The sequence below is a fragment of the Carlito syrichta genome, unplaced genomic scaffold, assembly GCF_000164805.1.
Source record: "Carlito syrichta isolate Samal-C Ts95f unplaced genomic scaffold, Tarsius_syrichta-2.0.1 Scaffold301828, whole genome shotgun sequence".
NCBI lineage: Eukaryota > Metazoa > Chordata > Mammalia > Primates > Tarsiidae > Carlito > Carlito syrichta.
Genome location: NW_007245924.1, coordinates 104,480 through 121,723, shown reverse-complemented (window position 1 = coordinate 121,723; position 17,244 = coordinate 104,480). Strand labels below are relative to the sequence as shown.

Sequence of the window (17,244 nt, the reverse complement as noted above, 5' to 3'; positions counted from 1 at the left end):
CTTGGCGAGACCTCATCTCTACAATAAATCAAAAATCAGCCAGGCGTGGTAGCGCACACCCGTAATTCCGGCTACTCGGAAGGCTGAGGCGGAAGGATCGCTGGAGCCTGGCAGGTCGAGGCTGTGGTGGCCGGGAGGGGCCACTGCACTCCAGTCTGGTTGACAGAGTAAGACTCTAACTCAAAAAAGAAAAGGAAAGAAAAAAGAATACATGTTTTCTTAGTAGGCACTCTGGCGTCCAGAGAGCTCACACATGCAGCCTACGCTCTGGACTCTGGACTGGCACTCGTGCCATGTAGGGCCTTGTATGCTGGGCCCGCCTGCCTGTCTCCATTCCTGCACCTTAAGTCTGCATGGTCGCTTTTCTACCAACTTAATAAACAGCTGAGCTGTACTGGCCAAAAAAAAAGAATACATGTTCTAAGCCAGGCTCGGTAATCCCAGCACTTTGGGAGGCTAAGGTGAGAGGATTGCCTGAGTCCAGGGTTCAAGACCAGCCTGGCAATTTGGTGAGAACTTATCTCTACAATAAATAAAAAATTGTTTTAAAAAATGTTCTAGTAAGTGGCAGAGTTGGGATTTTAACCAACTCTGATACTGAGTCTAGATGACAACTCTTTCACCCTGTTTACAATTTAGGCAGCTGGGATTTGCATTTGTAGTAATCACTGGTGTAGCCTCCAAGAGCAAATAACAATGTATTCCAAGTGTATTCGTTCAGCAGATATTTGTTGTGTTTCTACTATGTATCAGTATCAGGATCTATTCTAGATATTAAGCCTACAGTAAAGAATAAGACATGATCTCAGGGAGCTTACATTCTAATGAGGGGAGATAATAAGAATTTAATTAAATCTTAAGTTAAGATTAAGATTTAATTAAATTAAATCACTGTGAAGTGACAAAGTGGCCACTTTAGCTTAATTGGTCATGAAAGGTTCCAGAAGAGGCAAAATTGAAGCTGAGATCAATGACAAAGTCAGCCATGCAAAGATGGGGAAAAGCATTTCAGGCCAGGTAACAGCTAGTGCAAAGGCCATAAGGAAGAAACACACGGGGCATGCTAGAAGATTAGGAAGAAGACATATGTGACTAGAGCAGAGAGGAGGGTGGGGGTGATGACATGTTGAAGAGGCAGGTGAGGACCAGATACCATAAAGCTGTGTCCTTTAGGTTAGTATAATGGAGATTTTTAGCAGGATCATGACATGCTGTGGTTTGAAAAGACCATGGTGCCGGGCACAGTGGCTCATGCCTGTAATCCCAGCACTTTGGGAGGCAGAGGTGAGAAGATTGCCTGAGCCCGTGGGTTTGAGACCAACCTGGGCAACCTGGTGAGATCTTGTCTCTACAATAAATCAAAAAATTAGCCAGGTATGGTGGCACACGCCTGTAGTTCCAGCTACTTGGAAGGCTGAGGCAGAAGGATTGTCTGAGCCCAGCAGGTTGAGACTATGGTGGCTGTGAGCATGCCACTGTACTCTAGCCTGGGCAACAGAGTGAGACTCCAACTCAAAAAAATAAAAGATCATGTGGCTGCTGTGTGAAGAATGAATTGCAACAGGGCAAGAGTGGAAGCAGAGAGCCAGAGGAAAAGCAAATGACTGTTGAATAAATATTTTTCTCCTTTCTTTCTCTCCCCAACACACTGGGGGAATGAATGTAGGAAAGTGATGGTGTCACCATGGCTAGGAATAGGGAATTGAAGTTATTCCTGCTTCTCTGCACATTGGCCGGTCTACCAGCATTTTCTACTGAGGCTTCTTCCTATATTATATTGAGATTTTGCCTCACTTCTCGGTCTTACCAGAAAGTTTGGTCTTTCTACAGGATCAGGAGAAAAGCTGGTCCTTGCAGATCTGCTGGAGCCTGTTAAAACTTCATCCTCACTCTCATTGGCCACTGTGAAAAAGCAACTGAACAGGGTCAAATCAAAGAAGACTGTGGAGTTACCCCTTCATAAAGAAGAGATTGAACGGGTAAGTTACAGAGAATGTGACCCATTAAGGGAAAGAAATTGGATTGTCAAGGAAAATAGGGTAATATAAGAAAAAGAAGCCGGGCTCGGTGACTCAGCCTGTAATCCCGCCCTTTGGGAAGACGGGGAGACTGGATTGCCTGAGCCCGCAGGTTCGAGACCCGCTTGGGCAACTTGGCAAGACCTCATCTCTACAATAAATAGAAAAAAATAGCCGGGTGTGGTAGCGCGCGCCTGTAGTTCCAGCTACTTGGAAGGCTGAGGCGGAAGGATCACTGGAGCCCAGTGGGTTGAGGCTGCGGTGGCCAGGAGCATGTCTCTGCACTCCAGTCTGGGCAACAGAGTGAGACTCCAACTCAAAAAAAAAAGAGATGAAAAGCCTAAAAAATAGGAAGAGGGAGAGTTGTGATTTCTCTACCATGGACAAGAGTAAAAACAATCTAGGGGAAGCCAGGCACTAGGAAGAAGAATCTAGGAGAAACTGTAGTCCTGAGAAGCTAGAGCTAATCTCTAGCATTCTGATTCTTTCTTGGGCTAAGAAACATTGCCTCCTAATTTATCATTAGTTCTTTGAGTTTGATGCTTAATCTTATGACTCTTTCCTTTTATGTACTTTACCTGCTTCAGATCCACAGAGAAGTAGCATTCAATAAAACCTCACAAGTCCTTTCCAAATGGGATCCTATTGTTCTGAAGAACCGGCAAGCAAAACAGCTGGTTTTTCCCCTAGAAAAGGAGCAATCAGCCTTTGCTCCCATTGAACATGTGCTCAGTGGCTGGACGGTGAGTACAACAAAATGAAACAGAACCTTGAAAGGTGAGATTTGGGGTAAACCCTTTGGGTCCCCTCCCACTGTGGGACCTTTTCTGACCTCTCAATAAATCCTGCTTTCTCACTTAAAAAAAAGTTTAAAAAAAAGAAAGATGTGAGATTTTATAATTTGGAGATTTCAGAGCCTGCAATTGATTTGACTGGACATGTTAAGCCCAAATCCCAGCTTAAGTCATTGTAGCTTAGTGGTCAGAAAGAAAGAACGGGAGGTAGCATATCTTCATTGTCCGTCATGCAATAGCCAATCACAGTAGCTCTGTAGTTTTCATTTGCTTGTATATAGTATGCAGCACGTTGGCTAGTTCCGTGTTTTTGTGTTAAAACATCTGATTGTCAGTATAGAGGGAACATAAAGATATTTTCTTTCTTTAACTGCAGTTTTTAAAAAGCATTTAAAGCCACAGTCTGATCATACAAAAATCAGGAACTTGATAGCATTAATGATGGCTTAGTGAGGATATGTGAGTAACAGAACCCAAAGTTTGCTTGTAAAGGAGTACCCCCATTAGGGGGAGTTGAGGGTTGACATTTTAGAGCTGAGTTTCCCAAACACTGACTCCTGACAAAGTTTTTATCCATCTGAAGCAAAAAGATAAGTGTATGTTTGTTTGGTGGGTGTAGCGTTCCCGGGTCTTCTTTATTTTGAGGTTATTCTTTCCACTTTAACTGTTTTGACATTTCTTGTATGAAATGATGATAGTAGTAAATGCTGGGATTGGGGTGGAATGGTAGCTATGCTCTTGGCAAAATTAAAAGCTGGTAATCTTATGGGTCCCCAAAGTCTTACTTTTTAGTCTGTGAACAGCTGCTTTAGAACAGCTAGCCTACTTTTCCAATACACCATTGGTATGGAGTCTACAATGGGGTGATCTGTCTTAAATAGAAAATGGTCACAAACGAGCCATGAATAGATGCCCTCTTTATGCTTCTCCTCTGTGCTTTCTAAAAATCCAGGAATGAGTTTCTTAATGTGTTGGGAAGTTGAGCTAATTAAAGCTAATCAAAATAAGCACTGCTTGCCACAATGGCTAGAAATGGAGCCGAGGAGTTGCTTATTACGGGGATAAGCTGTTTCTTGATGTTGCTAAAGTCACTGCCATTCTCTTTCTAGGAGGCTTCCTTTTCCACATGAAAAAGAGATCAGGTTTAAAGTGTGGTTGGCCGGGCTCAGTGGCTCAGCCTGTAATCCCGCGTCTTTGGGAGGCTGAGGTGAGTGGATTGCCTGAGCCCACGGGTTCGAGACCCGCCTGGGCGGCGAGACCTCATCTCTACAATAAATCAAAAAATCAGACAGGCGTGGTAGTACATGCCTGTAATTCCGGCTACTTGGAAGGCTGAGGTGGAAGGATCGCCGGAGCCCAGCAGGTCAAGGCTGCGGTGGCCGGGAGCGGCCACTGCACTCCAGCCTGGGTGACAGAGTGAGACTCCAACTCTAAATAAATAAATAAATAAATAAAGTGTGGTTGAAGGATGAAGGGAGACTTCAGGAAAAAATATTTAGAGGTAATATAATTTGTAGGATTCAGAAGTAAAGAAGCATAGAAGATATATGGTGTCAGGTCTGACCCCGTCCCCGTGCCCCATCTGATCATTTTTACTCCCATACTTACCCAGAAGTAACCACTTTCGTAAGTGTTTTGTCGTCGTTGACTTAGAGTTTTATTTATATATTCATGTTTACCTCCTTTTTTAATGATAAAAAAATGATAGTATGCTACTACACACTGTTCTGCACCTTACTTTTTCCAAATGACAGTGTAATCTTGGAGATGGCAGTGAAATGCCAAGCTCATTATTAAAGATGAGATGGTGGTGGAGGAGGTTACACTAAGAATAGCACAACCTCTTCAAGACAGAGTGGGGCCCAGAAGCTATACGCTGAGTATACTGTACCATTCATTCATTTTAAGATTTATTTGTGAGAAATGATGCCAATGTGGCACAGAAATAAGGAAATGCTTAGTTCAGAGGTTGTTTCATGGCTAGCGACTCCCAGTTCTCACTTTACAACTTAAGAGTGCTAAGTGGCAAGGACTAGTATATACTATACTAGGATTTCTGGAAATTGGGAATCAAAAAGTGGGCATTGTAATTTTGGTCCAGCTTCCTAAATTTTTGTTTAACTCTAGCTGCAAAACACTAAATGGGATAATGAGTGAGAAAGCATTTGTAAACTGCAAAGTGCTATAAATGACGTAAGATAGCTTCTTCCACCTCCTCTCTCCTTCCCTCTATCATCTGTCTATACTGGCATTTCCCAAAGTGTTCTCCTCGAAACCCTAGTTTTCAGTATGCCCTCACAAGGGATTGGGGGGAGGGTCCCTTGCTAGAAAATGCTGCATGCCCCTACTGGAGATTGGAGATTTACAACAAACTTTAGCATTTTAAAGGCTATGAAACAATGGCAAAGACTCCTGTTGGACCTAACAGAACCCAGGATGTACAAACTAATTTTATTAACATTTCAATAAATTGAATTTTAAGCTTTTAAAAAGCAAAGTTAGTCTTGTTATCTGCTGAGGAATGTGTTTTGGGAAGAGTTGGTTTCTACTGCCACCTCGACTCACCTTTTCCTTCTGCCCTACTGAAACCTCTCTCAAAGGGCATTAGTGACGGGGCTCTGAATTGCAGGATCCCAAGCCCTAGATAGTCTTAGTCTATCTGATGCCATTGGCACCTCTCCTTTAAAACCTCTCCCTTGGCTTCTGTGACATACTCCTGTTATTTTATCTCTCTGACTTTTCTTGGTCCCTTTTATTCTTGCTCTGACAATTCCATGTCTTTGCCTAGCACTCCCAGTCCCTTCGAAGCTCCAGCCCTATATTTCATATGACTAGCAGGTACCATCTGGGTCTCCCATGTGCACCTTAAACTTAGTACAGTCCAAACTAAGCTTCACATTTCCTTTCTCCAGACTCCCAAAGCCTATCCCCCATCTTGATTCTGTACCTTTGTTAACAGCATAACCCCGTACTGCAGTCACTTAGGTTGAAGACTTCAGTCATCTGATTTCTACCTGTCTCTAACTGTCCCTCTCCCCCTGCTCATACAGTGGGCTAGTCCTGTAAATTCTGTCTCTGTAAGAGCTTTTGAATCCCTGTTTTCTCTTCACATTCATTTTCAATGTCTTAATGGAGGCCTTCATTACCTTTCCTTTGGAACTTTACATATAGCTTCTACACAATCACCAGGATTTTCTTGCTGAAACACAAAACTGACTGACTCTCCTGCTTAAAATTATTTAAATTAAATATTTAAATTATTATTTAAATTATTTAAAATTATTTAAATATAAATTAAATTATATTTTTATTTTACAGAGTAAAATAAAAGCGCCTAACGTTTTAGCTATGCTGGGCAACACGCTGTTCTCTTATATGCCACTCCTTTCCCTGTGTCTGTTTCTGTTTATGCTTATCTCTGTTTGTTTTCTTCCTCCTGACAGAATTGTACTTGGGCCTCAAAGCCTAATTCTAAAAGTCACTTCCTTTCCCAAGTCTAACACACCTCCTAATAAGATTTAATGGTTCCTTCTTCTGTGATTACCCCTATGGAATAACATTTAACCCATTATGTTATGTTGTTAGTCCTGTATACGTCTTTTTGGTCTCAAAGGCTATGAGCTCTATGAGGACAGGAACTATCTTAATCAATTGTGTATTCCTAGCACCCTGCACAAGCGCCTGGAATGTAGCTGCAATCAATAAAAGTTTGTAAATTGAATTGAATTGAAGGGCGATTACAACATTGTAATATAAATCACTTTGTAGCCAGTGATTGATTGCTACTGCAAATACTAAAAATGGAAGAACACATACCTTTACTATTGCATAGAATAAACTTATGGTTAAATCAATAGCATCGTGTGCAACATGATGTGATGATATGTGTTTATGCATTTGTCCAGATATTTGTAAGTTTAGTACTGACCATGATGTATATGGCTTTTGAAGAAAACCACATGTAATATGTGTGTGAGGTTTGAAACTGGCTCTGTTGCCTTGGGCTGTCTTTGTGCCTTGCCAGAGTGGACCGTGGCATGATCAGCCTGATTATTTTAGCCATCCTCACAATATTGGTCAAGCAGCAATTGGGGACTTTTGTGGACAGGTGAAATAACTGGTTTACAGTTCATTCGTTCATACATAGAGACATTGCCTAGCATGTGAAATTAACTGGAAACTGAGGAATTGGAGACAAAGTTAGAAAATGAGAAGGGTTTGATTTGAACTGTCAGGAAACAGGTTAATTATACGAAGGTCGTATTTTTTAAGGCAGTATCCATTTTGTGCTTAGGAAATTAAAACACATATCCCGCCATAAACTGCATTTGTAGAATGCCATGTTTTTCTCATTTCCTTTCATTGGCAATTAATGATACCAAGAACACATACATGTATGATTCACAGCCGTTGGCTGTGGTCACAAAAATTGGCGTTCCCTCTGAGCCATTTTGCAGATCTGTTTCCTGGTTATACCATCAATGGCAAATAATGCATAAGATCTAACCTCCCCTTCCTGCTGGAAATATTCTGTAAAGGAGACTTGTGATAAGAATCTGAGATTATAAGGTAATAGTTATGTGTTTCAAATGTACATAACAGTACAGGGGCTGTTTTGGTTTTGTCTATCAAAACTGTGACAGTCTGGTATTACTGTCGCCTGTCCTGCCAGCATTTACCTGCTCAGATTATCAAGAGAATGGAATTGTTTTATATATATTGGCAACCTGACCACAGAGTGATTCCCCCTCAGTAATATTAGAGAGTAACCTCAGAGTCCCCTTGCCAAAGTTGTCTTAAATCAGAACAAAATAAGGCTTTATTTACACAGCTGAACAGCAAGACCAGACCCCCTTTCTTGATGTAACAGCCATTCCTATCCAGTTAGTGATTCCAATTATAGTGTCATAAATTAGACAGTCATAGGAAGTAAACAGAGAAAGCTTAAGCTTAAAATGTTTTGTTACCTCCTTAAGGCAAGAACTCCGCTGGAGCAGGAAGTTTTTAACCTCCTCCATAAAAACAAGCAGCCAGTGACAGACCCTCTACTGACTCCCATGGAAAAGGCCTCTCTCAAAGCCATGAGTCTGGAAGAGGTTAGTGTCATATGCCTTAGGACACACCCAAGCATGCTATGCTTCTCTCAACATTTGCCCTTCAGCCTAGGTGTCACTGTAAATGTCATTTGTTGTAGGCAAAGATGCGCCGAGCAGAGCTTCAGAGGGCCCGGGCTCTGCAGTCCTACTATGAGGCCAGGGCTCGAAGAGAAAAGAAAATAAAAAGCAAAAGGTAAGGAGGCCCCTTTGAACTGGACTTGGGTTCTGCAGAAGTAAGTGATAATGTCTAATGATGAATTCTTTGGAAAGAACCTTTGATGTGGCAACTAGGGTCATATAGAAGATATTCTAAATAGGAGTGACTAGCCTTGTTTCCCCCAGATCAACCCCATATAGTTTTGCCTGTTTGAGTAACTTCAGTAATGCCTTTTCCTCTGGCTTTGGCTTTCATTTTGTCAAAAAGAGGACCGTTCAGTTCCTTTTCCTCCCTTCCAGGGCATCACAGAGTGGTTCTACAGTATAAGCTCTGAGTTCCACAGCTGTTGGGGCCAGAAGGGCTTCATTTCTGGCGTTTTGCCTCTTTGGAACTTGTACTACTCCTCCCTTGGGCTATAGAAGCAGAGAGGACTCTTTGTTCTGCAGAGGTCTGCCCCAGGAGCTATGGAGACCAGGAGTCCTGCCAGTCCTCTCAGGTCCCAAAATGGCTCACTACAGCCAACTAGCTCTATGATGTCCATTCTAGCACCCTACCTAGGGAAACCCCTTGGGTAACAAGGGCACGTGTGCCTGTGGCATCAGTGATTCAGCTAAATCTCTAAAATTCCCCACCTACCCCTCTTACCCTATAGGTATCACAAAATTGTGAAGAAAGAAAAGGCCAAGAGAGCCCTAAAAGCTTTTGAGCAGCTGCGGAAGGTCAACCCGGCTGCGGCATTGGAAGAACTGAAAAAAATTGAAAAGGCCAGAATGATGGTAAGACTGCCTCTTGCCCCACCCCCACCCCTTTGAACCAGTTTTCCCTGGAAGGCACTGGAGGATCTCACTGTGTCCTTTCTTTCCAGGAGCGAATGAGCCTTAAGCACCAGAACAGTGGGAAATGGGCCAAGTCAAAGGCAATTATGGCCAAATATGACCTGGAGGTAAGAGACCAGGGTGAGGGAAGGGTTGGAGGAGTTGGAGGAAGGGAAGCAAAACCAGTCCACAAGGATGCTAGCAGAGTTGAGGAAAAGCCATGAGGATGGATGGGAAACCAGGAATCTAAAAAGGCATCAGAAAAATCTTTAAGGCAGAGAGGAAAATAACCAAGAGCAAAGTGGAAAAGGAGAGATGAAAGGGAAAACCACATTGAAGGCAAGTCCAGTCAAGGAGAGAGAAGCTTTTAAAATCTTGTTTCACATGTTGGTTCCTTGAGGGCAAAGAGTTAGTCTTCTGTTTTATTCCATATTCTCCTAACACAGTGGTATATGAACAGTAGGTACCAGTAAGAAATACTTATCAAGTCAAATCCAGAGGAGACAGCTTTAAGAAATGAACCAGGGGCGGTGTTATTATGGTCACTAATGACAAGGCTCTCATGCTGTGACTTCTTCCTCCAGGCTCGCCAGGCTATGCAGGAACAATTGGCTAAGAACAAAGAATTGACGCAGAAACTCCAGGTAGCTTCGGAGAGTGAGGAAGAAGAGAGAGGCGCAGAAGAAACGGAGGAACTCCTTGTCCCTGATGTGGTGAATGAAGTACAGATGAACCCAGATGGACCAAATCCCTGGATGCTCAGGAGTTGCACCCGAGATATCAAGGAGGCTGAAGCCCACGAGGACCCTGAAGAACTGCCAGATCCAGTGGCCCATGAGGTTTCTGAAAGTGAGGGAGATGAAAGACCAGTGGCAGAGGAGGAAATTTTGTTGAAAGAAGTTGAGGAACGGCGATCCCTTAGAAGAAGGTCTGAGCTCAGCCAGGATGCTGAGCCAGTGGGCAGTCAGGAAACAAAAGGTGAGCTGTAACTTCATAGTGCTGTGAATGGACTAGAGAAAAAAAATACTCGTCCATCCACACACGCTTCATAGTGACTGGGCTCTGGGGACTTTCACGAGTGAGTGCACCAGGTTCCTGAAGAGAAATTAGATTGAGAAGAACTGTTTTTCTTCAAGGCATTCAGTAAGCAGTCATCTGCATGACTGTGCGTGTGTTCAGGCACATTTTCTGCTCTTGGGGTTTTATAGTTTTCAGAAAGTCATAACTAAACTATCCTCACAGGAAGAGCATGAGTTAACATTCCTGCCTAGCTACCAACCAGAGAAGTGCCAGAATGGCAAATCTGAAAATCTATTCACACCTGTAGGGGCAGATAGGTGGATTTTGAGACATTATAAAACATCTTCAAATTGCTGGAGTTTTCTGTTTTGTTTATAAAGTAGTGACATTTTTAGCACTTCTTAATGCTAATGTATATGTGCCCATCTGTGGTCAGAGTTCATAGGCTACATGGTAAATTAGAATTGTGACTCCTTGCTTAGACTCTGTATCTTATGTTTTCTACCTGCTATCTGTTTTTCTTTTCCTTTTTTTTCTTTTTTTTTGAGTCAGGGTCTCACTCTGTCACCCAGAGATTACAAGTATGAGCCACTGCATGCCCCCCCTCCCCTCCTTGAGATTTGATAGCGAATTCTCATTCTGGGGATAAACCAGAATTATAAAGCCTGCTTAGGAAACTATGTACATTCAGGAATCACCTGGTTATCTGGACAAATTCTCGCGTCTGATTTGATTTCCTACAGGAATGCATTTAAGATGACAACAAAAAAATCTATGTTTATATGGCAAAAATTTATTTTTAAAAGAACCGCCAGCTAGGTGCAGTGGCATATGCTTGTAATCCCAGCACTTTGGGAGGATGAGGCAGGAGGATTACTTGAGCGAGAAGTTCAAGACCAGCCTGGGCAACATAGCAAGACCTCGTCTCTACAAAAAATAAAGCTAGCGGGGCATGGTAGTATGCACCTGTAGTCCCAGCTACTCTGGAGACTGAAGTGGAAGGATCACCTGAGCCCAGAAGTTTGAGGCCACAGTGAGCCATGATTGTGCCACTGCACTCTAGCCTGGTAAGCAGAGCAAGACCCAACTCAAATTTTATTTTTATTTATTTATTTGTTTGTAGAAACTGGGTCTTTCTGTGTTGCCAAGGCTGGTCTCGAGCTCCTGAGCTCAAGCAGTCCCCCCCCACCTCAGCCTCCCAAAGTGTTGGGATTACAGGAGTGAGGCCCTAGCTCTTGGAGTAGGTTTGTTTTTTTTTTTAATTGGAGTCTCACTCTGTCACCGAGGCTGGAGTACAGTGGCACACTCGTGGCCACTGTAGCCTTGACCTGGTTGGGTTCAGGTGATCCTTCTGCCTCAGCCTTCCAAGTAGCTGGAACCACAGGCGTGTGCCACCATGCCAAGCTAATTTTTCGATTTATTGTAGAGATGAGGTCTTGCCATGTTGCTCAGGTTGGTCTTGAACCCCCAAGGTCAGGCTATCCTCTTGTCTCTGCCTCCCAAGGTGCTAAGATTACAGGTGTGAGCCACTGTGCCCAGCGGAGTGGGGATTTTTAAGTCAGGATATAACAATCCTGGATAAGGTTTTTATAATTTATAAGCAGTAAAGCATAAATTATGATGAAGTTGCATTCAGAAGCCACCTGTTAGATGGCTTTCTTTGTTTTAAATTGGAATTTGAGGTGATCTTCCTAAACAGGGTTTACTGTACAGGGAAGCCACAGCCCCTGCTATAAAGTGAGTCACTGGCAAAGCTAGAATAGGACCTCTGCTTCCTAAAATGCTACTGTTAACTACTACGCTCCATTGCCTACCTCTTAACTGGTAAGGATTAGGGAACTCCCCAGGAGTTCCAGCATACAGAATCTTTTCTTCCCCACTGGTCCATGTTAAAATGTCTTATGTGGTATCTAGCTCCTGATGGGTGCTTATTGACCAGGCAACTTCCAAACTTCCTTTTCTGACAACTTTCATTCCTCCCCGTCCCCCAGATTCTAGCAGCCAGGAGGTGCTATCCGAATTGAGGGCACTGTCTCAGAAATTTAAGAAAAACCATCAGTCCAGGAAGCCAAAAGCAAGTTCAGTGAGCACTGGTCATCAGGTGCAGAGAGAGGAACCTGCCCTAGAAGAAGAGGAACCCCTGTTGCTGCAGAGGTCAAAGAGAGTGCAGACCGTGGAAGAGCTAGAAGAACTAGAGAAAGAAGAATGCTCTCAAAATCAGGAGTTTCTCAGACCTGGGTTAAAAGGGCAGCAGTTGGAGAGGAACCCAAATAATCTGCCTAATGCTCCTAAGGAGAAGAAAAAGAAGGAGCAAATGATTGACCTACAGAACCTTCTGAGCACAAAATCCCCTTCTGTGAAGTCTCTGGCAGTTCCCACAACACTAGAGGAGATGGTGAGCAGAACTAGGATTGTAGGCCATTGTAGAAGATCATAACTGGTACATAAAGGATCTTTTTCGCACAAGAAATAGTGAAGTCTTGTTTTGCTGAGGGCACATTTCAGTAGTTAAGAGGCCCAGAATGATAAAGGGCCAGGCTGGTCCTGGTGATGTTTGTTTTTTTGTTTTGATTTAAGTCAGGGTCTCTCTCTGTCACCCAGGTAGAAGTGCAGTGGCACGATCACAACTCACCACAGCTTTGACCTCTTGGGCTCAAGTGGTCCGTCCTCCTCAGCCTCCCGGGTAGCTGGGAGTTGTGTTTGTTGTTTTTTGTTTTGGGGGTTTTTTTGGAGATGAGGTCTCATTATGTTGCCCAGACTGCTCTTGAACTCCTGGGCTCAGGCGATCCTTCTACCTCAGCCTCCTGAGTAGCTGGGACTACAGGTGCGTGCCACTACGCCCTAAGTTTTTAATTTTTTTGTAGAGACGAGGTCTCACTATGTTGCCCAGGCTGGTCTCAAACTCTTGGGCCTAAGCAACCCTCCCACCTTGGCCTCTCAAAGTCCTGGGATTACAGGTATGAGCCACTGTGCCTGGCCCCAGTGATGCTTTGATAGATGCACATATGTGGGTGCTGCCAAGATTCCCCACCCCCTAAACCATGAGCCACTACAACTTCTCTGGGATGATTCTAAAACTGCCCTCAGAGGAAAGAGGGAGTAACTCAGAGCTCTGGCCAGATCCCAGACAGAACAACTCAAAGGTGAGTCATTGAGCTATTGCCATAGTTTTTACTCAAGAGGATCTCAAATGATCCAGGACTCCTCAAGTAATTGAAACTGCTAGAGGCAGCCTGGCAAGGCCTAGCTTTTCGGGAATGTAAGCTGGAGGAATTCTGGCCAGGCCACTTGGAGCTTCTGCTACTAACATAGTACATTCCTTTCTCTGCTCTGCAGCTTCCTTACTGAAAAGTTTAAAATTGTGTCATATACCTAGAGAGAAGAAAATTGGAGCATGATTGGCTACCGGTTGGTTTGTATTGCAAGACCATCATTGTTCAGCACTCCCCCCCTAGGGGGCGCTAAAATGTCACGACCCAAAATTCAAGCGGCCTTGCCACGAACCTCAGCTCATAAGGCAAGCTGTAGCTCTCGATCTTGTTTCTTTCCAGGACGATGAAGAGGAGAGAGACCAAAAGCAGATGATAAAGGAAGCTTTTGCTGGGGATGATGTCATCAGAGACTTCTTGAAAGAAAAGAGGGAATCTATGGAGGCGAGTAAGCCAAAAGACGTGGACCTGACGCTGCCTGGCTGGGGCGAGTGGGGTGGTATGGGCCTGAAGCCCAGTACCAAGAAAAGACGACGGTAAGAACAAGGAAGAATGCGTGTCAGAGGGCACCGGTTCTCCCACCTCGCCCATAAGTGTCCCCCCTGCTCTTTGGACTAAGTAAGTCCTTGATGCTCCTGCTGTTTTGCTTTCCAGTTTTCTCATTAAAGCCCCTGAGGGTCCTCCGAGAAAAGACAAGAATTTGCCAAATGTGATTATCAATGAGAAGCGCAACATCCATGCAGCGGCCCATCAGGTGAGGGCTTAGAAAGCTCCAGCTGCCTACTGTTTACCGCCTGGCTTTCTTGCTTGAGAGGAGTATTCTAGTGATCTGTGGTCAAGAGGGATGTGTGATCTTGACCACAGAATCAAATCCATTGTTTTCACTGACTGGCTGTGAGATTTATAATTCCAGATAGACTATGCTCTTTTAATTACTGACGGAGAAGAAGGTTTAGACTTAAAGGATAATCTTTGCAGCCATGGTGAGGCTCCCAAATCTGCATTTTCAACTAATACACCAGATAATTCTGATGCAAATAGGTCTTGCCAAACTAAGAATTACCATTCTACAGGCCCGTATTTATAGCCAGGGCGATGCTCAAGCAGTCTATAAAGTTAAGAAGAATGAAGACAAACCAGTACTTGTTCAGGAAAGAAAGGATTTTAAATTGTGTCATATGATAAGTTAGGGATATTTCCGGGAGAGAAGACAATCTGAGTCGAGTGTGATCGTGGTCTTCAAATATGTCGAAGGCTGTTGTGTGAAGTCATATAAGGCAGAAGTTAGAGGAGGTGCAGAACTCAAGGCTGCTCTGGCATTCAAGCATGCATAAAGGGGACTCGAGAATGAGATGGGACTGGATTACCTCTGCATTCTCTTTATTTCTGAGATCTGTCCCCCGCCAGTATAATATTGGAATGACTTGGAATTTTCTCTCCTGAAAAGAAAAAAGAACTAAGTACAGAATGGAGGTAAGAAAGTACATACTTCAATAATAGTCTTATTTGATCCTATTTTGTGAACCAATCACTGTAGAAATTGAATTGCAACCACTACAGGCCCAAATGACAAAATATAACTAGAAAATAGGTAGTTAGCCAGCAGTTATGGCATGACAGAGAGGTAAAGGGGTATTTCCACAGGTCAGGATTCTCAGTGACGAGTAGAATGTGGATCTCAATAAAGATCACCGTTCCCCTTCCAGGGGTATTAGCTATCATTTTTTAAATACAGTCACAGCAAACTGATAAATAGTTTTCTAAGAATCTCCCTTGATTTTCCTCATCTTTTTAATAAGTTATGCACTGCAGGTTCCAACGTGTAATACACAAGAGTGCTTCAAGGTGGGACGGGGAGGCTCTTGAGACTGAATACTTTGTCCAGGTGTTCTTTTTTCTCTTGCCCTGGGTAACACTCACAGAGCTAGCCATCAATCTAAACAAGACATTCCGTTAACCTAAAGTCCTTCACTATAACCAGGACTACCAGATAGTACTCAGCTTCTCTTGAGTGTTCATTGATATCTCCAAAGACTACTGATTTTAGGTTCTCCATTTTTCTTTCCTTTTTTTTTTTGAGTTGGAGTCTCACTCTGTCGCCCAGACTGGAGGGCAATGGCACGCTCCCAGCCACTGCTGCCTCAACCTGCTGGGCTCTGGCGATCCTTCCACCTCAGCCTTCCAAGTAGCTGGAACTACAGGCATGCACTACCACGCCCAGCTAATTTTTTTATTTATTGTAGAGATGAGGTCTCACCAAGTTGCCCAGGCAGGTCTTGAACCCACAGGCTCAGGCAATTCATTCACCTCAGTCTCCCAAAGTGCGGGATTACAGGCTTAGCCACCAAGCCTGGCTTCCATTTTTCTGCTTATGTGATTTTCCTCCTTTGGCCATCAGGGAAGCAGTTAGAGATTATTTAAATGTCTGAAGATAGCAGTGCAGCAGAGTAGAGTACCAAGCAAGGAAATGAGCCCTGGGTTCTATTCTCCTACACTACTCCCAGCTTACTCATGTATATCACTTGCCCTCTAAGCCAAATCTTGGAGCCAAGGGAAATGATTGTTGCCAGTATCTTGGGCTTTCCAGCTCTGCATTCTGTGATGCCAACTAAGTGTAACAGCCTGGTGGAGTTCAGGATTCAGGACATCTCTTTGGGTTCCTTAAAACATCGATCCTGTGTATGAAGGAGAAGGAGAAGGGAAGGAAAGGACTGAGTGCATGAACAGGGCAGAAGGGTCACAACATCTAGTGGGATACACAAAGGCTCAGGTGCTTCTTGTAGTCACAGTGGGTTTGTTTGTTTTGAGTTGGAGTCTCACTGTGTTGCCCAGGCTGGAGAGCAGTGGCACGCTCACAGTTACTGCAGACAACCTGCTGGGCTCAGGTGATTCTTCTGCCTCAGCTTTCCAAGTAACCAGAACTACAGGTATGTGCCACCACACGCAGCTAATTTTTATTTATTATACAGGCAAGGTCTAGCCAAATTGCCCAGGCTGATCTCAAGCTCCTGGGCTCAGGCAATCCTCCTGCCTCCGCCTCCCAAAGTGGTGGGATTTGCAAGTGTGAGCCACCATGTCTGGACAGTCAGTGTTACATAGGAAAACTCACTCGGGGACAGCAGTCTTGGAGCCTCTGTAGCTAGACAGCAGCAGTAATGGGGTGACTTTTCAATCCCTAAATTGTTGGGTAAACCTAGGGGGCCTGGGGCAACTTAGGACCCCCTGCTCCCAAATGCCCCCAAGCAGATTGTGACTCCTATGGTTAGATGGGAACACTGGGATGCCTTGACCTCTCGGTAGCTTCACTCATCTGGGGTCATCACTGAGAACCATGGCCTGTACCAGAAAGTACCTGGAGAGTATCCAGCCACATCCCAGGCCTGCTCACACCAAGTCACTCTTCCTTTTCAGGTGCAGGTACTTCCATATCCGTTCACCCACCATTCACAATTCGAAAGGACCATCCAGACCCCTATAGGATCCACATGGAACACCCAGAGAGCCTTCCAAAAGCTGACTACTCCCAAGGTTGTCACCAAGCCAGGCCATATCATTAAGCCCATAAAACCGGAGGATGTGGGCTACCGGTCTTCCTCAAGGTCAGACCTCTCTGTCATGCAGAGGAATCCAAAACGACTCTCTGCGAGTCACAAAAAACAGCTGAAGAAGAACTCTGTAGATTGAGGGGGCTGGAGGAGTGTCACCTTGATGCCTGAGATCAGGAGCTGTGATTGCGCCACCTTTGGCTTGGTTTTACTCTGCTACAGGATGGATTCCAAAATGGGCTTAGCCATACTGGGTGTAGTTAAGCCACATTTTAAAAATAAAGGTATTTTTATCTATCTAACTGTAGTGTATTCTGTGTTGTCCCCCAGTTGGATTATTTCCTTCACGTCAAACACCTTTGGATGGTCTAGCCTTGAACTTCTCAAGTTGCGCTTATCAGAGGCACCTTGTTTTCTTACCGAAGATTATGTAGGTGGTCCTAAATCAGAATAGAGAAAATTCACCCTAGTCTATGATCTTAAATATGTCATGTCAGATTTGACCCACCATTAATAACTGCCAACATGAAGAGTCAGGAATAGTGAGAAAATATTGTGTATTTCAACCTCTGAGCCAAGGAACAGGATGT

General features: G+C 44.0%; 1 protein-coding gene across 3 annotated transcripts in view; it reads left to right on the top strand.

Moving 5' to 3' along the window:
* The window catches only part of UTP14A (UTP14A, small subunit processome component), a 25,004-nt gene extending 8,048 nt beyond the window's left edge, over positions 1-16,956 (top strand). For 2 of the 3 annotated variants that reach the window (XM_008055350.1, XM_021711043.1), the window contains 11 exons: positions 1,831-1,979; positions 2,606-2,761; positions 7,789-7,908; positions 8,007-8,101; positions 8,718-8,841; positions 8,931-9,008; positions 9,465-9,858; positions 11,892-12,295; positions 13,452-13,645; positions 13,764-13,863; positions 16,521-16,956. In XM_008055350.1, coding sequence (XP_008053541.1) covers positions 1,831-1,979; positions 2,606-2,761; positions 7,789-7,908; positions 8,007-8,101; positions 8,718-8,841; positions 8,931-9,008; positions 9,465-9,858; positions 11,892-12,295; positions 13,452-13,645; positions 13,764-13,863; positions 16,521-16,793 — 2,087 coding nt within the window. In that variant the 3' untranslated portion in view covers positions 16,794-16,956. The remainder of the gene's footprint in view (positions 1-1,830; positions 1,980-2,605; positions 2,762-7,788; positions 7,909-8,006; positions 8,102-8,717; positions 8,842-8,930; positions 9,009-9,464; positions 9,859-11,891; positions 12,296-13,451; positions 13,646-13,763; positions 13,864-16,520) is intronic. The other variant, XM_021711044.1, reaches the window with a different exon arrangement.
* Positions 16,957-17,244: the final 288 nt, after the last annotated feature.